General features: G+C 38.8%; 2 protein-coding genes across 11 annotated transcripts in view; one reads left to right on the forward strand and one right to left on the reverse strand.

Moving 5' to 3' along the window:
- The window catches only part of PLS1 (plastin 1), a 42969-nt gene extending 23627 nt beyond the window's left edge, over nucleotides 1-19342 (reverse strand). The window contains exons 1-3 of one of the 7 annotated variants that reach the window (XM_019289934.2): nucleotides 12420-12530; nucleotides 9882-9973; nucleotides 200-307 (exon numbers count right to left, since the gene is read on the reverse strand). In XM_019289934.2, coding sequence (XP_019145479.1) covers nucleotides 200-269 — 70 coding nt within the window. In that variant the 5' untranslated portion in view covers nucleotides 270-307; nucleotides 9882-9973; nucleotides 12420-12530. The other 6 variants (XM_019289933.2, XM_019289935.2, XM_039556674.1 and 3 more) reach the window with 6 other exon arrangements.
- Nucleotides 19343-19560: 218 nt separating this feature from the next.
- ATR (ATR serine/threonine kinase) overlaps nucleotides 19561-27096 on the forward strand; it is a 39750-nt gene continuing 32214 nt past the window's right edge. For 3 of the 4 annotated variants that reach the window (XM_039557102.1, XM_039557104.1, XM_039557105.1), the window contains exons 1-7: nucleotides 19561-20106; nucleotides 20766-20857; nucleotides 21751-21894; nucleotides 22435-23324; nucleotides 24339-24520; nucleotides 25744-25938; nucleotides 26158-26384. In XM_039557102.1, coding sequence (XP_039413036.1) covers nucleotides 20048-20106; nucleotides 20766-20857; nucleotides 21751-21894; nucleotides 22435-23324; nucleotides 24339-24520; nucleotides 25744-25938; nucleotides 26158-26384 — 1789 coding nt within the window. In that variant the 5' untranslated portion in view covers nucleotides 19561-20047. Of the gene's footprint in view, nucleotides 20107-20765; nucleotides 20858-21750; nucleotides 21895-22434; nucleotides 23325-24338; nucleotides 24521-25743; nucleotides 25939-26157; nucleotides 26385-27096 lie in introns of those variants that run through there. The other variant, XM_019289863.3, reaches the window with a different exon arrangement.

The following is a 27096-nucleotide window of genomic DNA, read 5'->3' on the forward strand; positions in this document are numbered from 1 at the left end:
ATTAATACACATAGTTTCCAGTGAAAGTAAGGGGCTCTATGCAAATGTCTTTTTACATTTTTTTTTAGATATTACTGGCAATACAGAGGGAAAACACAGCCCTATCAAAACCAAGTGATCCATAAAGATTTCTTCCACAAATCCTAAACAGTTTTGCAGTGTTAATGGCATCCTTATGATTCCCTTATTTAAAGCATACCTATTTTGCCAAATGCTTCTCGTAGCTCCTCAAGCTCTTCCCGAGATATAGTAGTTATGTTGTTTTCCATCTTCAGACAGCAGAAGTGTTGTCCTCAATTGCTTATACCTAATAATAATAAACAGGTAAGATATTATACATATTAGTTACTGATCTATTCAACACAAGGTACCAGACCTGAATGACATGTCCGGGCCTGGCACACTTAAAACATTACAAACAACATTTTAAAGTACATCAAATACCTAGCAATTCTTTTCACTGTAATAGTGAGTGAAAATTCACAATAGCAGCACCCGTTTACATACATTTGATATTTTCATTTGCATACAATAAGCACTGGCCAGCAACCTACCTCCATTGCTTAAGTGGTTTTCAAGCATTAAAATCTCCTCAGACTTCAACAATTTTTGGAAACATTAATTTCTAAGTGAGATACAGTATCATTGCCAAGAAGTGGTTAGTGCTGGGATCTAGTCCTGCAAAGCACTGAGCACTCCAACATTTACACAACATAAACCTCAGTGGGACATTTCCAAGTACCTTCCCACAATCTGTGGGTGAACACTGAGGAGCCTTTCCAGAGCTGCTGCAGGAGGAACCATCTCCTGAACCTTACCACTCTTCTGATACCCTGTTGTGTCCTAACACTGTCAAAGAGCTGAATGAAGGCTTTTACTGAGCAAAGATTGGAGTCTCAGTGAGAATCTTTCTCTCCTGACCTCCTTAAAAAAGCAAAACAAAACTGAAGGCATCTTCACAAGGGTTGATAAGCTCCCATGAAAGATCTTTGCCCATTTCCTCTTATCAAAGCTTTACCACAACAGGATGATTCAGATTTATTGGGAGTAATTGCAGCTTTGTAAAGAAGTCACACACAGTTGTCTCAACACACAAGTTTATATTTGTATTTGCCATTTTGCACTGTGCAGTGCCACTGGCACACACAAGACAAGGCCAGGGCAGCACCACCTATCTGCACTAAGCTCTGAGCAGCACCTGGCTGGAGAAAGAGCACAGTGTGCTACAGGTGGGGCTGTGCCTACCCTAAACATCCAAGTTTCATCTTTGCTTTTACTTTATAAGCCAAAAGTGGCAAAAATACACCTCACATAAATATTTTCATCAAAGTTACTCTAAACTTGCCAAAGTTTTCCTTCTGGTTTAGTGCCTTTGCTTTAGAGAAAGAAAAAATATATTCTTGGAATGACCAAGTTCACAATAAATATATTCAGATCTGCTATATGCAGCTGCTTCTTCCCCAAAAACCAAGCCTACCAACAGAACAGGACTGTTACCCATGGGACAAGACCCTAGAAGAGGAAACCTGATTTCAACAATTGGTTTTACCATTAATCATTCTGGATGCCCTTAGGAAAGACTGTACCTTTGTTTCCCACCTTCTGTGGAAAACTTTTCTTCCCTGATGCTATATAAACAGAGTTCTTAAACAACAGTGGGTTATTTTAAATAGATCTTGTCTACTTTACTTGGGTTAGTATTTTCGGTGTCTTCACTGGGACTGTTCCTGTGGGTCACACAGGATGTGGCCTTGAGTGTGGGTGGCAAGTTAAGTCTTTTTCCTTCATGTCACTAGATCTTATTTAAGTACTAAAATCCTTCTTACCCATTTTGCTAAGCTTACTAACAGCATGTAGCAGTCTTCATACTCAAAACAAAAAAAAAAATTAAAATATATATTCAGAAAAAAATAACCCTTCACACAGACATTTCTGGAAGTGCAAGTACCTTCACTGGGAACCTGATGTGGCAATTAAAGAAATAATGAACTGTGGAAAAATTGGTGAAAAAAAATAAAACATTTAAATGCAAATTACTAAGGAAATTTAAAGTACTCCAAATCGGAAAAAAAAAAAAAAAAAAAAAATCAAACAGATGACACTCCTCTGAAATGGCATGACAGAGCATAAGTGAAATATTTAGCTAAGCAAGTATAAGACAACAGCATTTTTGCTGGCACCATTAGTGTTTTTAACTATTTACCATTATCGTGACTCAGATCTCACCAATTTCTGCAAAGTTGCATGCAATTAGTTTCACTCCTGCCCTTTTATGATTATTAATTTAGATTTGCCATCATATTCTATTTCATAAAATAGCAGTCTTTGATTTCCAAAGACGTTGATTATTTCAGTTACACAGTAGAAACATCTGTTCTTGAATGAAGCAGATAAATAAAGCTAATAACCGCTCTAAAGAGACAGCCTTAAATAGCCTATGATATCATTACAGGGTAAATTATCTGGTCAATTAAATGGCAAAAGTGCTGCAATCATGGTTCGGGCATTCAGGAGAGACAGTTTGAACAGAGACAACACCTTAACTAGTCAGACATTTCAGTAGGGAAACAGGGACCTTCTGTCCAAGCTAATAAATACCTTGCACACCCAAGCTCATCACCACCCAAGATGACTCAGTGCACAGGCAATTCTGACAAGATTTAGCCTCCTTTTTTACCTATGTCTTAGAACTATGACTACCTGTTGAAAGGTATATTCATTTACAGAGAACATTTCTCTGTACTCTGAGGGCATTCATATGACACTTCGATTTTCTGTAGTCTATGCCTACATTAAACCATTTCCCACTGCTCCAGGACAGGGAAGGTACAAACACTGTTTAATGCTGATGAAGTGCCCTTGATCCTCTTTAGTCCTTGAAAATATGCTTAATGTGAACTGACAGTATTTATGTAGTCCCAGCCTGCTTTCTATGCCTGGAAGGCTTTTTCAATCTAAAGACAATTCACAGGCGTCTCCTGGAAATCATCCACATCCAACATAAGACAGATACAAATTACTGTTGGTACGATTGTGGTATTTCTTTGTGTGCAGAGGAGTATCTGTGGCTGAACAACCACAAAAGATGAAGTGAGTAGGTCAAAGAGCAGTTCTCATCACATTTTTGACCTGTTATCAAAGCTGTCAGAAAAAACAGAGCAGTTAATTGGCAATCAGGCCCAATAGTTGTCTCCATCCATGCAGGCAAGTGGCAATTTCTTTTCCAGCTCTTCATTTCAAATTCTATTTGCCTCATTTCCACATGCAGCTGCTACAGCAGTGACAATGGAGTTTAGAATGCTGACTCGAGAGCTTATTTTCTTTTGTTGCTGTTCTTTTTGTCTGGTATCAGGGACACACCTCCTCTCTCCCTGCTGCAAATACTGCCTATTGCTGCATCATTCTTAAAGCTGTTGTGTCTAATGATAGCCAAAGAGCATCATTTGCATATACAGGTTGTGCTTTTATGTCAACAACCAGCTGGTTATTACTATGTATTACCTATAATTACAAACATGAAAATTCTCCTTCTCTTATTTGGCTTTGAATCAAAGCTGCTATCGATTCTAATGGAAAAAAAGTTCCCCCAAAATACAGTTTAACCTGAGGTATTCCTGGGTTAGTTATCCAGGACTCCTTAAGTCGATGTGATGAGAACAGGGTAGCTTTCAAGCACTATCAGTGTCTTTTAATCTCTCACCAGAAAAAACTAGGAGTTCCATCCAGTCTTAGTGAGAAAATAATGCATTATAAGGTATAAGACACACAAAAGGAACTCTAAAACAAGAATATGCATTGCATATTCCCTTTAGTCAGTAAGGAAAGAAGAGGAAAGGCTAATTAAAAACTGCTGAAAATATTTGCATACAATAAAGATTTGAGCACTGGAACTAACATACAGAATGTTATCTTGATATGAACACACAGAGAGAGATTTCTGATGTTTTCCAAGAAGATAGAACTACCCAAGTTTGTTTGTTCCGTTTATTTCTTAATTTTCCCTCCCCAGCTCAGCTTAGACTGAAAGAACTTTTTACTTACAGGACAAGATTATTCTTGTCCTTCAAATATAAAGATGATTAGGGGCCAACTGAATCGATCCTTTAACACTGTGAAAGGACAAATTGTTTAGGTGTTGCACTGGTGGTCTGTAATAAAAGAGCAGTGGAGGTTACTTTAACTTACTGAAGTTTTTATCTTATTGTGGTAAGTCTCAATCTTTATGACAAAATGAATAATCATTAGAGTTCAGTGACTTTATAATTTTATTATTATTGTTTGCCCTTATATAGGATACAGAAAGATAGCTTTTCTTTCCCATATCAGTGATAAGGCTGCAGGAGACATTATTAGGAAAGAAATGCACTGTATGTTATCCAAAGTGAAAGAGGCCTTGATTGTGGAACAGTCACGGAATCACAGAATGCCAGGTTGGGAGGCACCTCAAGGATCAGCCAGTCCAACCTCTCTTGGCAAAAGCACTCTCTAGACAAGATGGTCCAGCAGTCTGCCCAGCCAAATCTTAGAAGTGTCCAATGTTGGGGAACCCACCACTACCCTGGGGAGATTATTCCAATGACTGACAGTTCTCTTTCTGAAAAATTGTCTTCTTATGACCAATTAGAATGTCCCCAGGAGCAACTTGCAGATATTGCCCCTCCTCTTTTCCATGCAACTTCTTGTAAAAGGGAGTAACCCCCCTTTAAATACTGGAACATGGTGATAAGGTCTCCCATAAACCTTCTTTTCTCAGGGCTGAGCAAACCCAGTTCTCTCGGTCTTTCCTCCTATGGCAGCTTCCTGATCATCTTTGTGGCCCTTTTCTGGACCATCTCCAGCCTGTCCACATTTCTTTGTGGCAGGAATCAAAACTGGACGCAGTATCCCAGGTGTGGCCAGCCATCTAATTAGTTCAGAAAGAACTAATCTAATACACCTGTAAAATGATGAGCACTGGGTTTTATAAAGAAAAAAGATAAAAAAATAGATCCACTCCAAATGCAGCAGAGGATGCTTGTTGATCTTAAAAATGGGAGAGCACCAAAAGGTCAAAGTAATTTGCTACATACTTATATATACCTGTGTGTATATATATAAAGATACTGCAAACATGCAGCTAATTTTTGATAGAAGAGACGGGGTATAATTATGGTATTGGTTACAGTTATTAGCAGAGTAGCACGAAGAGCAAAGTTCTTGCAATATCATACAGACAAGCTGAAGCTTCACAACCTGGAACACTCAGACAATGTTTCTCAGCCTGGGCTTATAAACATGACTGGATATATTTATGATGATCGAAAGTATTTAATTACTAGAAGTTAGAGGATAACAATGAAGAAATATTATATAAACCAATAATTCATGGAATTTTCCTCAGTCTTTTACGAATGGCATTACATAGTGAACAAGGTACAACTTAAGAGGGAAAACCAGTATTTTTAACTCCGTCCAAAACTGTATGCACTTACCTCTGCTAAAGGAAGGCTAGCAAACCAGCCGCAGTGGCCATGAAATATGTATCTCATGGAAGGACTAGATGTACACTGAAATAAATTACTCATTCCATAGGAATTTATTCGACATAGTACAGTAACTCTGGTGAAAAACAGAATCAACATTTCCATTATGCCTTTAAGATAAACCTGGATGACTTATGAATAAACAGTAAAACAAGCTCAGATATCTAACTGCTAGACTGATCATGGGCCTGGTCAGAGTTCACTTACTATGCTGTAAGTACAAAACAATTTCATGAGGCTCAAGTCAGGAATGAGAGCAACTCTCTTATAAGGCAGATAAAAGCTTATTTCAGAAAGATACCTTTTCATACAAACACAATGCCTCCAGCTTCCTTTGGCTGCTAAGTGTACAGAATAGCCATGCAAATTTATCAACAGTATCAGTTTCACGCAGTTTCCTTTGCATGCATCATTCAAGAGGATCTCAAACTGCCTGTGCTTTGTATTGGTGCATTCAGCACTCCAAATAAGATATATCAACAGAAACCTTACCTATGCCTACACCACTTGTAGGGAAGTAATTTTGAAAAAAGGATATTGCATGCTGGAAGCATCTTTCATGAAGCGTTCTGCAAACCTAACCTATTTACAGTCTAGCTACACCAACATTTTGGGCTGAATTTGCCCAAATGGATTATCTCAGATCACGTGACCCATTTTGCTTTGGTTAATTACCTGTTTTTCTAAGAGTTTTACAGGTTTCACCTGCTTCCAACACAGAGCTGTGAGTATTGCCATCAAGAGCAAATCTGAAATAGTGACTTTATCTGTGAAACCGGGACACTGAGCTGACATAAGTCAGTAGCACCAGCCCTCCAGAGCTGTGCACACAAGTTACTACATTCTAATTATATTTTCTGATATTTATAAATACTGTCATTCCTAATACTAGTTCTGGTTAGGTCACTTTTGCAAGTTACAGAACAGCAAAGGAGTTAAATCTGTGTATTTCTGTAATACAGTGTGTCCAGGGCTCCCTACCTGACAGCAAACCAGTTCCAGGCAAATATATAAACAAAGCTGCTTCCATGCAACAAGAAGCTTTTCTTTAGGACTTGAAAATACCAGGCAACTCAGTATTAGAAAAACAGAAACAAGATTTTTCTTACAGATCTCTTGATAAGACACAATACTTCTGTTTTTCAGAACACAAGATCAGATTGTCTACAAAAACAATGTACCCCTTAATCTGAAGCAAAATCATCCTACTTTTGAGATGAGATTTATGTTTTATGTGATAAAAATGTCAAAATTCAGTATCTTGACAATCTTCATATTTTATGTAATTTAAATACATTACCTTTCCAATAAATTATGGAGTACAGAATCAAAGTATACAATACAAAATAATAAATGTGTGCCATAATACTACAACAAATTAAGGGACACAAAATTAAAGTTTCCCTACTGACTTTTTAACATGGTTAGATTCAAAAAACTCTGACCCAAAGTAAAAGTTGGATACAGTGAATCTGCTAAAGTGGCACTTGCTCTCACTTTTATTATGAACAGCCCTTACCTTGGTGAAAGTTGGATAACAGCATGTACATGGTATCCGAATTATGTCAAGAGAAGTATAGACACAAGGAAAATGGAAGCATAGTAAGAACTTGAATAGACTCAAGCCATAAATCTTAATTACCTTTTATGCTATCTCAACATCTTTCATGGTTTCCATTCCTCAACACAAATATTTAATCAAGAACACAAAAGGCATAAGAACTTCATTTTTAACATAAACATACCAACTATCCACTAATAAGACTGTTTCCACTAAAAAGTGTTTTCTGAATTCATTGCGAATAAAAGTAGCTTATGAAATAGAATAAACAAGAATAGAGTTACTACATTCTACAGTAGAAAAGGATGGTCCTGTTATGTCTTTTTAAAGATGTTTGAGCCTATGACTTGGTAGGCAAACAGCTTGGAGACACAAGTGTAAATGCCTGGATGACATCAGAAGCTCGGAAGATGTGCCACCAACCTAAAGCAGTTCAGCTCTGGAACATCCTATCAAGCCTTACAGTTGGCCTAAAGGAGATTAGTTACTTAGGCTTTCAGGTACAGGACATCTTCCTTATTACCACAGCAAAGGTACCATGGCTATTAAGAACAAGTTTTTCAGTTGTATTCCAACAGCTTCAACTGGAGCCAGCTGGACTTTCAGCATCTCTAGTAATCATGCCATAAATAAAGTAATGAAAACTTTAGAAACAAATAACTTAAGTGTAATGCAACTGCAATCTCCTTCCAAGAGAGACAGAGGCAGTTCTTGTTTGGGGCTGCTATGGAAATACAAGTGTTAGTGTAAACACTCAAAGTCTCAGTTCCATAGCTCATTACACAGAAAGTCACAGACATACTAATATTTTGATTTTTCCAATAAAAGTCTCGCATCCAGCAATAAAATTTACATGGTATTAATGACACACAACTGCAACACAAAGGAAAACAAAGGAAACAATAGGCAAAAACAGGGTCAGAAGTGGGACTAAGGAATTCTCTTGGGAGACATGAGATCACACAGAAGACCTTCCATTTGTTGAGCAAATCTTGTAATAAGTGTCCCCTCAAGCCCACTGGAAAATGTACAACCCCACCATCTCATCTTTTTATCCAAGAATCTGAAGCTGGAGTTTTGAACATAAATGAAACATTTAAAGGCACTTTTCTTGAAGCAAAACTCCTGCTTTTCCATTTCACACATGGCAATGTATTTAAGTAATCCATGACTGCAGAACTATATTCAAACTAATTAGCAAGGAAGTAACAGTTAGAATTAAGGTGAATTGGTAGAAGAAACTTCTTTACATGTGTAAACATCAAAATGTTTACACTGGTGCAGGAAACATTTGACTGAGCCTTGAACAGAAGAAGTTCAATCAACATAATGTATTTTTTCATTTATCTCATATATTCTTATCTCTTCTCACCAGCAACATCATTTGCCTTCTGGATGTATCATTTGATACTCTCCAAAAATCAGTTTATTACACTGAAACCTATGTCCCGTGCTGACTCATCATTTGGCTTCCCTGTACACAAATGTGCTAGACCGTCCTTCCTGGAGAACTTGTGCAAGCTCCCATCAAGCATCTTTTTTGCTCTTCCTATTCCAAAGGCTTCCCCTGCCTTACCGACCTTGTTCCCATATGAGTATCTTTGCTCGTGCATCACTTCTGGATGCATCCACCCAGTGGCCTAGAAAATGCCCTGTCTCTGGAGGGCCACAGTTGGTAAGGATCATGCTTTCCAATTAACACTGGAAGCTGGTACCTCAGCTGCTGAGACCAAAAAGCAAGGAAAAAATAGGCTGAACCAACACTACAGCAGCCAAACACAGGAATTGTAGCAACATGAATTCCTACGAAGGTCAAAGCATCATAGTAGTTTCAGCATGCAAATACATGTTAGATGGGAAAGAGTATCATTAACATAGAGAAAATTTTATGAGAAACTAGGAAACAGTTTGCTCATAAAACCCATTTGATTACCAGTAACTGCTCTGAAGAACAGAATTATTTTTTTAAGTCCAAACTTGGTGTCTCTGTGACATTTCATTAGAGCAAACTACACTAAAATATAAATGGAAAGACTACACTACTAAAAGCAAGTTCATTCAAGAACTCCCACCTCAAGTCACTCTTTTGTGCCTAGGCTGACACTACATATCAAGTTTATGACAGCAAAAGAGAGTTAAAAGACACACCAGCAAATGATACTTAAGCACTTCCTTTCTCTGTCTAGGTTTAGGACCATGCAGCTTTTGTTAGCATGCAACTACAATGACAAATATAAGATGCATTATTTTTAAAGGAAATTTCAGTAGGAAAACATCCTGAAATTCTTATTGAAATATCTGTATCAATAAAAAACTCAGAGCACATGATGTGTTGACAGGATCCTCATTTGACAGAGAGGCTTTTTGGGGGTCCCAGTACTCTCAAGTAAGACTCAAAGGTCAGGGTTTATGCTTTAATTATTCTTGTACTTCTTCAATAAACTATAGCATTGCTAGTTAATTACTAAACAGAAAAGCTAACCAGGTCTGGATTACAAACACAACTTTAAAAAAAAAAAAATCACAAGTCAGACCCTAAGGAACTAAAAAACCCATGAAATATGGAATAACACCTGTCTTCTGTTTTCAAATACTTCCCATTATTATCAGATTAACTTTTTAAGACCTGCTCTGTAACTGGAAAGACTTGAAATTTGTTTTAGAATTAAACGGATTCCAGTGTATTTTCTCAACCCCACAAATTGTGCCAAATTACAATTTCACAAGTTATGAGCTTCACAGTTTTTGACAGTTTGCTGGATTTTGCATTCCATCTATTCCAATCAAAGTGTACTCACCTTCGACAGTTTAATCTGTTACAATGTCACTGATCTTTTGCAAGGCTGTCAGTACTTGTCCCAAGCCTCTGTTTCTTCCAGGTTCAGTGCCACTTGAGAGGTAGGACATACTGTTACGCTCTATTCTTTGCTGAGGAATAGGCTTTAGCCTTCTATGGCATTCATAACTTCAGAAAAGGATCTTTTTCTTAAGCCAACTAGAACATTATAAACCATTTTTCACTTCTCTGAGCATGAAGAAGACATTTAGTTACCACATAACCTTAAGAGCAGAACTATGAACAAAGCTCTCGGTGAACAAACAGCCTAAGAGGCAGAACAGGAGAGAGTTGTTAAAACAGCACAACGGTGACATTTCAGGAAACTGCCTTTATCCTGCCGTGTGCCTGTTCTTTGGAAGCTGAAGTAGGAAACCTCAGCTTGCTACAAATAGTAAAACTCCAGCAGAGACACACAGGCTAACTCTTACTAATGAACTTAGTTTTAAGGTCACCCCAGAAGTTAATCATGTGAATATCATTAAGAGTAACAATAAAAATGCATTCATTCTGCCCTCAGCAACTGAATTTATAGCCACATATTCTTCATACTCTGGCTAACTGCAATTATAAAATAGTACTGAATAGATGCATGCTGCCAGAGTGTTTTCCAGTTTTCATTAATTATCAGATGGCAGTATGGCCTTCTGACACCCACTAATGCCTCCTTCAGCTCCACATGGTTCAAAAGATTATTAGATTAGACTGATCAGCTACTATACTGCAAGCAAGCCAGGATTTTCTGTCATGGAAAATTCATAGGTTATTTCTGGGTTTCTTTTTTCATTGGTCCAGCTAGAGGTAAAAGGAGGGTCCTCTACAATACATGGCAAAAGCAACTGGCAGCATTTCAAAGCCAGTCTGCAGAGCCCACGGATTCCCAAGTGCTACCTGTTTGCCAGCTCATAGCTTTAAGGAGCTATGTTTGCCCAAGTGCTGAGGATAAAAGGAGCACATTAGTAAATCTGAGTAACTAAAGCTAAATAGAGTATTGTTCATACCTTCTAAACTAGAAAACTATCTGGGGCATGCAGGAAGCTCATTTGCTAGTGCTGTAGTTCTTAATAATTAGGCCAGAATAAAACATCTACAGTTGTTGTTGCCAACTGTCATTTTTAATCATATTTTGTAGATGAAAAAGAACAAAATTTCTGAGCAAATTTTTTTGTACCTAAATTATTTAAAATCGCAGCCTTAGGATTCCTATGATTGGGAGATAACTTTATATTCTTTAATGAAAACAGTTTCTGATGCTTTGGTGAAAATTTTACCATCTTTTTTGCAAACATCAGAAATCAAAATTTTAAAAAATAAACCTATAAAGATCTTGGGTTTAAACAATTTATCTTTTTTGATAGTTTGAGCTCGCAACACAAGCAGATGTCCCTAAGCATTTAAACCATACATTGCAATTATACAACAAAGTCATGAGTTTAAAAAAAAGTCTATACATAAGATACATCCAGGCATTTCTACTAAAACAATGAAAATTTAACATTTTATTCACCTGCTGGAAAACAATGCATAAAAGTGTTCATGATTTTTGTTAATTAGAATTTTTGTTTCCTTTTTATAAGTATCATGAAAACATTCATCTTACAAAATACTGTTAGTTTAATAAAAACCTTTACAAAACAAAAAATGATAGTTTAAAAATTAATTTGCTGCTTTAAAATTAATTACCTAACGTCCCACAAGGTGAGAAAGATACAATTATACAGTTATCTACCATGTACTATCAGGAACAATACAACACAGAAAATACTGTAAACCGGATAACCTTTGTGATGAGTCTCTTTGCTGAAACACTAATTCTGCGTGTTCTTAAATGTAATGTATTTACATTTGTTTCGTGTTAGCCATTTTAAGATGTGCCATGATAAAGTTTGCTCTCACAGCCTGCAGTACATGCTACAGCACTGCAAAGTTGCCAGATTACAGTCCAAAAAATTCCCAAACTGTGACACTTTCAAAGGAAAACATTAATACTTCTCACACCACTCCTAGGTCATAACACTTGTTCAGACTTTGAGAGCAAATTTCCACGTTTGGCAAATGAAATATGTAGCTAAAAAGTGACTCTTTGATGATAAAATGATCAACTGCGATCAACAGATGAATCACCTTGTTGGTAAATCAGCTCTTTCACAAAGGACAAAACATGTCTTTGGAGGAGATCATATAAAATAAGTATTTTATTTCACATAATATTTTAACTGGTATGCTTTGGATTTTAAGTTAGCTACAAGTCTGCACCAAAGGAATCACCCTCCTCCTACTGACCTTCACAAAAACTCAGTAGCTCTGTCACATTGTTTACTGTCACTTTACACAGTGACAATTAATGAAAAATAACTCAAATTTCTCAGTCTCCAAAATTAATGCTCTTGAACATTAAACAATACCCTATATTTAAATCCCTGTTTTTAAGTTTCTAAACATGACACAGAAATATTTATTGAGCTGTTACTATCAATCCACAAGTCAGTACCGTGCTTACCTTCCCAAGCTTTCCTACTATTGCTGGGTCTGTTCCTGCTGAGTGAGGAGTCCAGCAGGAAGCAGCACAACTGAAGTGACATCTTAATGAAGCACTTCTTAGGTAGCACACAGACTCTAGTCAATCACTCATCCAACATGTGCTTATTTCGTTGGGGAGGGCTGATATGGATTAATCCTATTGAGTTTAAATGCCTAGATCTTAATTTACTTAGTAAAAAAAAGCAGAAAGGCAGCCTAAAGAATAAACTATATGGCAGAAGAGTCTGTTCCATAGATTTGCCACACCAAAAAAAAAAAAAAAATCAGGAGGGAAAGCATGCAGAAATTTTGGAATGCAACCAAAATATGTGCTTCTATTATTATAGATAATTTCATAATTTCTACTTTCTCCAAAGCAGTGAGTCTATCAGACAGAAGTTCATTAAAAAACCCAGTGTGGCTGACCCAGTAGCTGTCTTCCACACAGCACAAGGGCTGCCATTTCAGTGTGCAAGCCACCTTATGAAAACAAACACAACAAGAGTGACAGAAGTAGGGATTTGCTCTGGCATGACAAAAAACAAGTCTTGTGTTGCTGCCAAGCTTCTCTTGGGAGCAGCTTTGGTAAGAGGTGACCAAACCACCTTGCCCGTGGTTAAGAGGCCAGTTGGGAGGTTTGAGTTTCAAACAGAATGGTGAAAGACTCTGGATATTTTAAGGAGTGCACACATTAGTTTTAATTACTTTTTTTAATCTCTGGTAATAGCAGAATAATGAAATCCCTTTTGAAAGATCAAAGATATATAAATGTCAATGATTAAGATGAAGAAGATTATCAGCTTTTAGAAAAATTTGTCCAATAGGTCTTGAACTAATGAAGTAATACCCCTATATACACCTCCAAGCAAAAACTCTTTTTAAAAAGAGGGAGTTATTGATAAGATTTAAAAGATAACTAACTCTCTTTTACAAAAAAAAAGAATTATTGATGTGATCTAAATTTACGCACTCTAACATTTTGTAATTTGGGGTGTTAAAAATATTCTGCCCCATATAATTAAATTCTCAGCTACAATTAAGTGGCTGATAAGGGTGATGATAAGCAAAATGAAATACGTCTTTATATTCAGTTATTTCTCATCTAATACATCATATTACCTGGAAGGGGAGGAGGAAACCCTCACTAGCTTCAATTAAATATATTTTAATTCTATAAATCAAGCTTGGAAGGACTAGAAACATTGCAGAAGTAATATAATAAGCTCAATGGACAATGAAAACTTCATACTACTTTACATCCTCCTACCTTCAGGATATGAAAGAAAGAATTTAGTTTCTCTTTGTCATAAGGTGATAAATTAGTGCAAAGAGAAGCAGTAGGACACGTGCAAACACAATGGGAGAAGGGGAGATGCGGAGTTAGAAGAGGAGCTTGATAAATCAGCAAGACAAAAACATTCCAAACTACAAAAATTCTGGAAAAGAAAACATCAGAGAACACCTGGTTTGAAAGAAAGAGCTAGGTCCTGAATCTTCAACAGAAACATTCTTTCTGTCACAATCAAATAAATATAATCTTTCTGGTAACACATGACTTAATATTTCAGCTTTTCTACATGTCAGTGTTTTTAATCAGTCTATTCTAGCACTGATTGTTAATGAGATGAAAGGATGAATACAGTAACTGAATGAAAGTGGGAAATACTGGATCCAGCTTTTTTTTTCTCCCTAGTGCCCATTATTATTAAGGAAACATCTGCCAAGAGAGCCCTGAAAGTGGGTTGATAATCCTTTTCCCACCAAAAGCAGGCATGGAGAAGCACACAATCTGCTTTATGCATAATTTGTTTCTGAGGCTTAGCAATACCAGTCTCTCTGATGAGCTATTGTGATGCAGTACCTTAATTCTTCTTGGACACCTGTATGTAATAGCAGTAACAAAGTACACACCTCCACATAAAACCCTAGAAGTTCATCAAGTTACATTTAGAAGTAGCAAAACAAATAATTATGTAAATAATAAGGCCATGGCTTACACTAGCATTCCATGCAGGTGACCAGATGAATCAAAGCTGAAATAATGTAATTAGTAATTTTATCACAGATATAACACACCAGAGAATAGAGAAACCACCTTTACTGTTTCCTTTTCAAGCCCTTTTGGAAAGATTTAGCAACAGCAATGATTAAAAAAACCTTAATAAACGTTTCTTAATAAAGAAACCAGTAATGCAGAAGTGGTTCTGTCAGTAATGTGGAATTCCTGATCCATATTGATGTGACTAATGTCAGTTGTTATTTTCATTGTTAACATTGCTTTAAAAATTACAACACCATCACCAGTTGACTGTTTTCTCCTTGAATGTCAAGGCTGAAAATGAGCTAATAATACAACACCTTCCACAGAAGGTCTTCAAACCTCGACTGTAGGTTGAACAGCAATTGCAGTTGCTCAGCTCAGTATCTTTTCCCGGAACTACATTTACAATTTATTGCTTCCTTATTATCTGCTACAGTACAGTGGAGCCCTTCCCAGTGATAACTGTATGTTGGACCAGATTCTGTTACTTGCTGATAGTCCTGTCCTCCATTTATTTAAGCTGTTTATATCGACCTGGTGATTTTTGGAGCTTTTATGGCAACAGTTATCATGGATGGAAAGTATTTCAGGCATCATGGTGAATGCTATGAAAGTATTTTATTTAATCAATTACTGCAGTAAGAAGGGTGGAACTAAACATTACACACAGACTTTACATGAAGTCTTACATGTAAGAGTACCCCTAAACTTTTCAGTTTAGAAATTTCCAGACAGCAGTCTGTTAATGTGATATGTATTCTATTGACAAAATCCTCACAGAGTAATGGAGGCTCTAAGTACTGGGAAAATACTCACCAAGGAACAAAGCAGTAATAAATAGTGTTACAGTGCAAATAGATTTAATTTATTTGCCTTCCAAAAAAAGATGGAGAAAGAACAAAGAACATGAATCCCCCTTCTCCCTCCTCCATTGCACTTATTTCTATAGTAAGTAATACAATGGGTGGGGTAAGTGGACATTTAGCAGAACTTATATCAATATTCCCATACATAAACCCTATCCCAGTTTTTATCAGTATGGAACATAGAACCAGATGGAAAATTATAGCTCCTAATAATAAATCTTTCAGAAAACAACAACTTCTCACTATGAAAACTGGAGCAATGGTAGCTACTACAATTTTTCATTGAAGAAATATTTAAAAAAAAGAACCTACATAATTTCAACACTCAGAATTTTCAAATGTAATTTAAATGACATTTTAAATGCACACTGCACAATTTTCTCTTAGCATGACTAGTACAGAGTTTTACACTTCACTAAGGGATGTTTAAGCATCACTGCGGCTGCAAGTTTTTTTAAAAGAGTAAATTCCAGATTCTGTAAATTTTTATTTAGGAAACTAGATTCCAGGAATTTTAACTCTCATTCAAAAATTATCAACTCAAAAAGTCTTAATGATATACACTGATACTGGTAGTAAAGGCATTTCTGCAAGTTTCTTCCACAGCTACTAGCCTCAAGAATAATACTTTTCTAGAAATACTGGGAAGCAAGAAACAAGTAAGAAAAATATATTTATAGGCAACTATTTTTAAAAGTAGTAATTGCAGAAAAACAAAAAAAAGTAATTGCTACTATACAAATAATAAAACTAGGTTCCAAAGGAATGTATAGTCTGCCATCTCTCCAAATAACTCGAATATTTTACATTATCAATAGTATATTAGTAGGCTTATTCATAGAAAAAAACCACAAATAAGTGCTTTTAGGACTAGGACCTGTCAAGATTACACTTAGAAGTCAAATAGATTTTAGTGTTATATGTTTTCTTTCCTCACTTTTTTTCTTCTCATAACTGTTAATTTTTGCTTGGCTGGATGTACATAATACGTTTTTAGGTTTCTGGCTTGCCTGTTGTCCTTACTGCCATTTATTGTTTCCATTTTTTACTTATTTTTGTTTACTCATCAGACCAATATTCAGGGTGACACATAATTTTAATCTGTGCCACTTCATTCCAGCCCAGTTGACTAAGCACAGAGGCAGAGATAAAACACACGAGTGCTGAAACCCACATTCTTACTGCGCACAAGAGCAGTGCCCAGCGTCCAAAGGTCAGGCACCTACTCTGACAAGAACTTTCATGACTTCGAGTACTCACAGCCTCTCAGGTGTTATTACAGCAGCCCTGCAGAGGAGGAGCCATAAGCACACCCTGATACAGAGTGAAACTACATGGAGGTTCACAGGACCTCCATGCACCATCTCGGCTGCGCTTCCCCTCACCACCGTTAGCAGCCTGTATGATCTAATCTCACAGTTCCTGACGGCATCCAGGAACACATATGTACACTTACATGTACTCCTTTTGTCTGCCTCCAGGACAGCTGAGATTGAACTGCAGTCATGCTAACCACCTGGGGGAACAGCTCACGTACGTCCACAGAGTACACGAGCCCCAAGAACAGTAATTATAGCTCAAAATTAAACAACAGAGGGAATAAAAGTACAATTAACATGCTCTTGTGCTCTCAGACCTGCTGGCCTAATGCAAAGTCACTCAGTGTCTTAAAATAAGTACAATGACCTGCAGAGGCATGTAGTAGAGAAGTAATGAAAGCCAAGGAAGAGAGAGGCTTGAGCGTGGAAGAATCATGCAACTATACAGTGAGAAGACTGCCCAAGTAGGGAAGAGAGCAGGAAAAAAAATGAAAGATTAAAAAAAAGTAACATCAGCTTTGGCAGAAATCTTGATAGTGCTGTATACACTGAATTTCATACATAGTTGTACTTATCTGCATTAATTTCTTCCCCTGACCCCAAGTTCTGCAAGCTGAGTTCTGCACATGTAAGATTCCTTTCACCAATATGAAACAGCTGCATTGAAGGAGAAAACAAAGAATGGTCTCAAGGCACACTATTTTCATTAGCTACTAGTTGCTGTCTTCAAATGCATGATAACATGACTGCTTTTCCTCCTGGGGGCCAAGAGACATAAAAGTGTAATATAATGAGATGAGAAAGAAACAAGGAGATGAACTAAGAGTTTATTGAGGTGCTTATCCTGTGCTTAAGAAAAGCAAGAAATGAAACCAGGTGTTTCAGGTGCTGTTTCCCTGGAGGGTTTATAGAACACTACGTGCTGTGAGTGAGACTTCTTACATCCTCACAGCCCAATGAAGTTGTTATGGGAATTCTCATGCGGAGTCTTCTAAGACCATGGTAGCTGTGGAAATTTGATGATGTGGTGAGAAGTCAGTAGATGGGGCTTTGCAACTGGGAAGTAAAATTCTCAGTGAAGAATGGGGAGCAGATCTCTCTAGTGAACTGTTAGAAGTACTTATTACAAAAAAGAAAAAAGCCTGAATTACATGCTTAGTAAATGCTCAAAAAAGCTGCACCACAAGTTTATGTAGCATTCTACCTATGACAAATGAAAGCATTTCTACAATACCTATATTGATATGATCTCACTGTTGACTCAAGAGACTTACAAGCAAAAGCACTCTTCTTTATTAGGCACTTGTTGTGCCACACCTATGCTTTACCAGCAATCACCTCATGATTCAGTAAATTTAGCTTATTTCTTAGGATAATAGAGTCTTCTTGAACTTCCTAATACACCAGGAGTATCCTGCTAACTCTCTTATGTCCATCAAGGATGTCACGGGAGTTTTAACTCTACATCAACTTGGCAAGCAGCGCAGTTTACACCTTCCTTAGTGTGATTATCATTTCAGTCTTGGAAATTTACACTCAGAATATTGTTTGCACAATAATAGATATTTTAAATTGAAATTGTCCAGAAAATTTTGTGTTCAAAATAACACTGATAACAAAACCCAGATGTATTTGGTCTTCCTGAAATATTGAAGTTCTACTTAACAAACCACAAATAGCTACGTGGTTCCTGCTTTCTCTCTAGGAATGACTCTAGAAAGACTAACATTTTATAAAGTCGGCTTGTAAAAAACATTACAATATATGCTGAAAAACAAACTAAGATAAAACACAGTTATATTTTGTAAAGTTTCTTGAAGGTCCTTGCCAAGTTACCAGCCTTTAAAAGGCCATCAGAATTTTATTGAAATAACAAACATGTATTTTGCAGGACAAAAATAACCATCTCTGAATGAAATATTAGCAATAGGTTCCCGAAAGCATTCACCTGAAACGGTTCAAGGAACTGAAACACACGTGAGCTATTTTACATGCAAGAGACACAGCCCTAGCACAGTGGAAACAGGCAAAAGAATTATCCTCCGAGAGGATTTTATTTCAGCCGAGAAACAACGCTAAGCAAAGTTCATAAACAAATGCAGAAGAGCCAGAACTTCTAATGACAAAAACCTCAGAGTTCAGTGTCCCCTCGCGTACTCTCTCTAGGGTTCACACCTGCCCACAACCCCTTGTTTTATCCTTTTTTCTTTCTCCTGAACGTTTGCTCACTCACTGCCCAAGTGGGGCCACACGCTCCCGCTCAGCACCGGCACCGCCCGCTGCCGCGCAGCGCCCGCCTCGCGTCCTTTAGGGGTTCTCATCAACATCTTCCGTACTTTACACATGTAAACGTTTCGCAAAAGAAACATAATATAAAGCAATAAACGCTAAACAAGTAACAATAATAATAATAATAATAATAAACAGTAGCTCACGCACGCTGCTCACCGCTACCTGCGCGGAGTAGCAGCGAGCCCGCTCACCTGCCGAACGCGCCCTTCCACCAGCTCCGCGAGCCGCTCGCCCCCGGCCCTCGCTCCCGCCAGACACGGGACACGGCGCACAGCAGCACCCAAGAAGCAGCCCTGCGCCCCACTCGCTGCCCACCTACCCCGCAGCCGCGTCCCGCAGTGCCACCGCCCTGCCGGGTCCCGCCGCCACCTGCTGCCGCGGGGGCGATGGCGGGGGCGGGGCGATGGCGGGGGCGGGGCGATGGCGGGGGCGGGGCGATGGCGGGGGCGGGGCGATGGCGGGGCGGGGCGGGGGCGGGGGGCGGGGCGGGGGCGGGGGGCGGGGGGCGGGGCGGGGCCGGGGGCGGGCCGGGTGGCGCTTGGGGCCAGTCTCGGCAGCCGGCGGGATTGTCCCGCACCTGACACTCAGGTGCGCCTCGCCTGCGCGGGGAGCGCTGCCACGGCCGGCCCGGGGAGGCGGCAGGCGGAGAGGGAGCTGCACCGAGCGCTCCCTTGGCACCGAAGTTTCCTCCGCGCCGCCCCTCACAGCGCGGGTAGTCCCCTCCTCGCTTAAGCCACTCTCAACACTGCGGCGCTTCCCTTCTCCCATCCTCTCCCATCCTCCGCTAGGCGCCCGCCGGGGCCGGGAGGTCCCTCAGTGCTGCTGCCGGACCGGCCGAGGCTCGGCGAGGTGCACTCGGCCCCTGCTGGATGTTACCTGTCCGTGCACCGCCTCGCGGAGCAGAGCCCCGCTGGGACGGCGAGGTGCCAGCGGGAACCATCAGGGGCCGACCCTGAGCTGCCGCGGCCGCTCCGTGTGCGGGGACGAAGCGGTTAAACCCGAGCAGCGCGGAGGGAAGAAGTTTGGGCTCTGCCGGCCGCCATCCCGCCGTACCCGCCCCGCGCCTCACCGCCCGATTCAAAGCGGAGCCATGGCGGAGCAGGGCCTGGGCATGGCCTCCATGATCCCCGCGCTGCGGGAGCTCGCCGGGTAGGACGGGCCCGCCGGCCGCCGTGCAGGGCGTGTATGTGCGGGGGCTGTGCTGCGCTGCGCTGGGGGAAGCGCGCCCGGCACCGGTGCGTGGCGGGGAAAGGGAGGTGTGCGAGGTGTCCCGCGGCCGGGCCCGCGCCTTCACCTCAGCTGGTCCCTTCTCCCGCCACCTGCCAGGGTCTGTCCCTCCCGGGTGGCGCTGGCAGATCCTGATGTGAGCGGCGTGGTGGCCTCAGAACACCCGGCGCCCCAGGCTGCCCCTGTGTGTGGTGTGTGCGCTCACTGAGAACCACACGAGCTGGAACATGCCGGGCTCTGGAGTTTTAATGGCAGCACGAGCACCGTAGCTTTGCTTTGTAGTAGGCAGCGAGCTGATACGGAGGTACAATTGTATACTGAAGATGTGACCTGACAAGCCCTGACTGCTGAGGGACAGGCCGGTCACTAAAACAAGAAAATAAAAATTAAAACAAAAACCCCACCATACAAAACAACCCCGAACCCCCACACAACACCAAGAAATCAATTTGTATTCATTTTTGAAGACTTCTAGGAGAAAAGTAAATCAGTGTTTAACATTAAGTTGTTGAGATAGACTTCAAATAATTATTTTGTACTTTAAAATTGATAACATCAAAATATCATACTTTTTATTTTAGTGCTAGTCCAGAGGAATACAACACAGTTGTGCAGAAACCAAGACAAATACTCTGCCAGTTCATTGACAGAATTCTTACAGATGTAGATGTTGGTAAGCATTAGTTTCCTATAACTTAAAATTGTCTGCTTTATACGTTAAATAATTCCTGCCAAAAATAAAGCCTACAACTCTCATGTTAAGAAAGATTTAGTTGAATACAATACCATTTTTGAATTATTTTTTAATAAAGTCTGTGATGAAGTATTTTCTGTTGTGATGTGAAGTTCCATATGTAAAAAAAAACATAAACACACACACCCCCCAAAGGAGGGGGTGAATGCAGTGCAGGGTTGTATGAATACAAATGCTCACAACGTTGAAAATCAGGACTATCATGTAATGTAATTTTTTATGAGTAACACGGCTTGCAATTGTTACTATTCAGAATTGAAATATTGTCTGAATCTCAGATAGTTTCCTTCTTGTGCTAACTAACAGTGGATAGGATCTGTATGGGATCTGGATAAATCTGATATGATTCAGAGGCCTGTTTCAATGGAGCAGCATTAGATATGTTTAGTGTTTTGTTAAACTTTCTGCTTCAGTAAACTGAATTTAACATTTAAACCCTTTTATTTCCTGGAGGTTTGAAACAATTCTTAGTGTTGTTTCTCTGGCAAGACTGTAAACCTAATGTTAAGTATTTGCTATTCTTCACTCATCACACAGATAGAATTTGAACTGAATGCCAATGCATGTGGGGTTAATAATATTTAATGAGTAATTTATACTTTTCTTCATACAGTTTGGAGTCACATAGAGGGTTTACAATATGCATTAAATTATCTTAATGGATTAAAAACTATACTCCCACTAAATCATTTGGAAGGTTTAATACCATATCGTAGTATTTTATATATATTAAAAAATCTTTTTCATAAGGTGTGAATAAAATTTGATATTGAAATTTGTGATTTAAATACTGTCTTCTTTTTTTTTCAAAGTTGCTTTGGAACTGATTAAGAAATCAGATTCACAGCCAAGTTCTGTGATGTTGCTTGATTTTATTCAACATATCATGAAATCTTCCCCACTTATGTTTGTAAATGTGGATGGAAATCAGGAAGAAACTGAATGCAGTTGCATTGGTGAGTTTGTTGAAAATGTTTATGTTGAAGCTTGGTATTTAAATTTGCAGACAGTGGGATCATCCAAAAGAACAGAAATGGGAAAAAGGCAGATATGTAAGTTCATCATTATAAATTTGTAACTGAATATGATGGTAGAATTTGAATACTGTAAATGGATTAGCATTTGTGATAATGGAAATTTATCAGGAGAGATTTTGACATTATGCATTATCGTTGCACAGATATATTACTATATAGTGTTGATGAGATACGTACTCATTGCCTGAGGTTGTTTTTCTGACAGAGGAAAATGTCTGGAAATACCAGTGTAAAATGTGTGTCTTCCATTCCCAACCCCCATATTCTGCCCCCTCTTTTCCTCTTTTTCAGTGGGGGTCTGCTGAATAAATGTCCCAGTGAAGACTCTGTTTACTGAGCCTACCTGCATTTATCTCAAGGAGTTTAGTTTTAGTGATAAGCAATCTGCTCTCAGGGAGATGCTCAATTGGAGATTTTAGTTTTTATCTTAATAATAAAGATTCTCTTTTATTGTCCTAGAATTTAGTAACTGGATCATAACAAGGCTTCTTCGTATTGCTGCTGCTCCAAACTGCAACACATTGCACAAGAACATTTGTGATGTCATCTGCTCTTTACTTTTTCTGTTTAAGATGAAGAGTTGCTCCATTTTTGAAGCACTAACTAAAGACTTGCTACAGGTTTTTCAAGACTTAATCATCTTGCATGAAAGAGATGCACAGAAACATCTCTGGGGAGATGGACTGGTCTGGCCAGTGACTATAAAGAGATTTTCAAGCAGTATAAGTGAGAAAGTGGGATATTTAAGATTGGCACCATTGCAGCTGATGGGTATGCCCAATATAGAATGTTTGGAAGTTGTATTAATGTCTATTCTGACAGATACTGTTGCAGATATATTTTTTGTAAGACAGGATATTATTCTTTGGGGGATAGGCTGCTCCCTGTTAGAGTATGGGAGTCCAAAAGTTAAAACTTTGGCAATGAAGTTTGTGGTGAAGTTAATTCATTTAGGAGGACCTCCGGAACAGCTGGCCAGTGTTTTCTTCACAGTCTTTTTTGAAATTCTACAATCAGCACTTGAAATGGATACTGAGGAATCAGAACTCTTTGGAGAACCACTCTTACTGATGGTGAGGACATTGCTGCCTTTTGAAGCAGATTCTTACAAAAATATTGAACCTGTCTACTTGAATATGCTGCTAGAGAAGCTCTGCTCATTGTTTGAAGGAGATGTGTTTAGGTGTCTTCAGTCTGAAAAGCTGAAAACTGCTTTTTGCCATATACTGCAGTATTTTCTGGAATTTGTTCCAACTGGCTGTGAATCTGCCATACAAATAAGAAAAGCCCGTATAAGTACCATATGTGGAATTTTTGTGAATGTGCTTGGAACTCAGGAAGAACAAGAGGTAGGTTTATTTTAAAAACTGAATTTATTGTGTGAATAGATCATACACAAAAACTTATACCTATGCAAAGAAGAAAACCTAGGAAATGCTATTTTTAATTGCATGTTTAGGTTGATACAACTTTTTTTCTCAACTGTTTCACATGTATGTACAGGTCAGAGTTCTTGAATCTGCTGGATGTAGCTGGACTCTTACGTTTTTCAGATCTATTAAACTGTTCATAAGCTATGCAGGCACAACTGTCTGTCCATAATCATAATATAAAATTGGAATAAGGCCCAGAGTACACTCATATGAGGGCAGCTTTGCAAGTAGTTTCCATTCATTTGAGATGCTCTTATTTTCCAACCATATGCTTTTAGTCATGTTTGTTAGGGACAGGTAGACAGAAAGTTTGAATTAAAATAGAATCAGAGAATGGTTTGGGTTGGAGGGGACCTTTAAAGGCCACTTAGTCCAACTCCCTGCAGTTAGCAGGGATAGCTTCAACTAGATTAGGGTTCAGAGCCCCACCCAACCTGACCTTTAGTGCTTTCAGGGATGGCGCATCTACCACCTCTCTGGGGAACATGTGCCAGTGTCACCACCCTAATAATAAAAAACTTCTTCCTGATGTTCAACCTAAATAAACCCTGTTTTAGTTAAAAACCATAACAAGGTGTTGAAAATGAGATGTTGATATGCTGAGTGTTCCCTCTATTCCATACATTCATCTGCATATCCTTCCTGTTTGTTAAACTTTGTGTGTCTGTTTGATGGCTTTGGTAGCAAGGTTTTATGGCAGGAACTGGGAAACAGCTGTACAAGCTGCATCCTCTCTGGTAGCAAGAGAGGAAACTTCATTGCTCTTAAGAGTTTTCATCCTGTAATTAAGTTTTTTGAATGGAAAGGTTTTTAAGAACATTTTTACCATAATATTTTGCAATTTCATATTTTAAATCAGAGGCAATAATATCACATCTTATAGTGAGGCAGAGCATACATCATGGTACCTCTGTTGTTTGTCCATCCCAGTATCTGGTGAGTCCACTTTATACAGCATTAAAAGCACAAACAGAAGAAATCTTTCAGGAGCTCCATCAGAACCAGCTGGAGAGCTCTGATACTGATGGGTGGAGCAGCAGCAGTGATGAAGTTCCAGAGAAAAGACGACGACTGAGCCTATCCACAAAGCATCCAAAGAAATCACCTCTAATGTATGACACTTACTCAGTAACTACTTTTATAGTAATTTGGCTATTGAATAATACATGACAACTTCTTGAGGCAATTTCTTCGTAACAGCCAGGTAGAAAGATCTTCTGGGGAAAAAAACCTAAAGGATATTTTGAGGGATCAAAATCTACTGGTGATTTTTAAGCCAAACTTTATTAAAGAGATTCTGTTTCTAATGTGTTCAGTGAAAATTATTTTCATTTTTTCACACTGAAAACAAAAGCTGAGAGCATCCATAGTGTGACAGAATTGTATGTGGCTGTGCTGTTACACTGGATGTACTTAAAGCAGGTCTAGCTAAGTCAAGTTGTGCTCAGATGAACAAAACCAGTTCTCTCAGCCTCTGCTTGTGCAGTGCTCCCTGATTATCTTGTACTTGTGCCAGCAGTTGATCTCTTTCTTGTCTTTGGGCACTCAAAATTGGCTCAGGCATGCTGCACTCCAGGTGTGGGCTTGTGATCAGCCTTTACGCTTGAGAACAGCCCGGTATGGAGTTCACCTTCTTTGAAACAAGGTCATGCTGCTCTAATATTGCACTTTTACACAAGCCTGCCAGGTCATTTTCTCCAAAGCTGCCTGTTAGTTAGTCAGCTCTCAGTCTATTCTGTTACATCAGGGTTTTTTTGCCAGTTGCAGGACTTGTCATACAGACCTTCATGAAGTTCTTGTCAGCCTAGTTTTCTAGACAATTGAAGTCTTCTGAAAAAGCAGCTCACTTTTCTCCACAGAGCTGCCTGTCTCATTGTAGAAAGGAATTGAGCGTGTGATTCACCTGTGGTAAATACATGTTGGCTGTTTCCAGTCACCTTCTTGTCCCTCATGCAGGTAGAAATGAGTTCAAGGAAGACTTTTTCCATAATCTTGCCAGGGACTGAGGTTAGACTGACAGGCCTATAGTTCCTTGGATCCTCGTTTTTTGCCTTTGTCAAAGATGGGTGTAATGTTTGCCTTTTTATGGTTACCAAGACCTTCCAAGGATTGTAGAGTTATATGTTTGTAGCCTTTCAGATCAGTCTGATATGAATCATGCTTAAATTCAGAGTTAGAATCTTTTCCTTCCAAAGAACACATTTAAGCTAAAGCTTCATTTGGTATTTTCCTAATCCTATATTAAATATGGATTACCTCTGGTTTTGCTATGATGATTTTATCTTTTCTGAAAGAAAGTATGTGTTGGAAAATAATTAATATGGTCAAATTACAGACTTAGCCCTGTAAACATGAAACTGAAGAGTGCTCTATGGAATGCCATCACTAAGAAAGCTGCATCCTTAACATCTCTCCTTGAGGAAGAAGTTCTGCCAGTGGATGTTCTTCAGACTGTTGAAGGGATCGCTGTAATTCTGCGATTGGCTGCTCTGTGCATAGTTCATTGTTCTCCCCCAACAAATTCCACCAGGTAAGGGTACCAAGGGGAAACTGTGAGACCAAGAGTTTCTTGTAACTCATTATGATTCATGTAGATTACTTTAATGCTTGTCTGTGTAGCAGGATAAGTATTGGATAAGTCCTATATGTTTTGAAGAAGTACATTTTCATAGTAACTTGGCTTACAAGCAGTTAATATTAAATGTTGTTTGTGGCATTTGTTGCATTGATGTGATTTCTGTTTTAACAGTAAAGAGCATGGAGTGTCTCAACTGTGTAACTCTGATACGTGTAAGAATACTCCAAGCTCTTCAGATTCAATGGTGAATATACAGTTCAAGTGGATTTCCTCTGATTTTACCACAAGAGTAGTGAAAGTCTGCAGAAACCTGTTAGAGGCTGCTACACAGATTGTCAATCTAGAACAAGTGGTTGACAGAATAGTAAAAATTTTTGATGCTTTGCTGTATGCGCAAGGTAAGAAACCCTTTAAACTAAGATGTCTTGTATTTTGTAAATTAGGAATTCATCTGACTGTTTTAAGTCTGTTTTGGTGGAGGTACTTGAAATTATGAATCTCGTGCTAGTATTCCAACTCTTTTCAAAAAAGGTTAAATTTAAAAAATAGCATTATTTTTTGTTTAGAGACCTTCATTTGCCTTCCTTTTTGAACATTATTTACTTTTTATCTGTACTTCTACTGATTTTTATCTGATCAAGAGAATACATGGGGATAGTGAAAATAAATAAAAAAGGAACAAACTTCCAGCAGCTTTCTTTTAAAGACACACAGAGGCAGCATCCCTTACTATCTTTGTTCCTCTCAATGATTTCAAAGCTTGTGACCAGCTTTAGCAAGCATGGCATGCATGGTACCAAAAACATTGAGTACTTCCATGCTTTTTTAAAAGTAACTAGTAGGATGGAATACAGACTCAGTTACCAAGATTAAAATATTACTATGAGTTCAGCTTACCAGACACCCCAAAGTCCACCTGAGAGTCTTCGCATAAATCCAGAAATACCAAAGTTATATTCATTCTGCTGCTCATGTGTTGCGTTCTGTCATCTGTTTAATGAGATTTTTAGGTTATTCTGATTTAGCACTGCATGATTTAATTTACATGTCTGAAAAATAGGATATCAACATGTGGGAATAGTGATGCTCATATTTGTTGATAGAAAATGT

Source organism: Corvus cornix, chromosome 9 (genome assembly GCF_000738735.6).
Source record: "Corvus cornix cornix isolate S_Up_H32 chromosome 9, ASM73873v5, whole genome shotgun sequence".
Taxonomy (NCBI): Eukaryota; Metazoa; Chordata; class Aves; order Passeriformes; family Corvidae; genus Corvus; species Corvus cornix.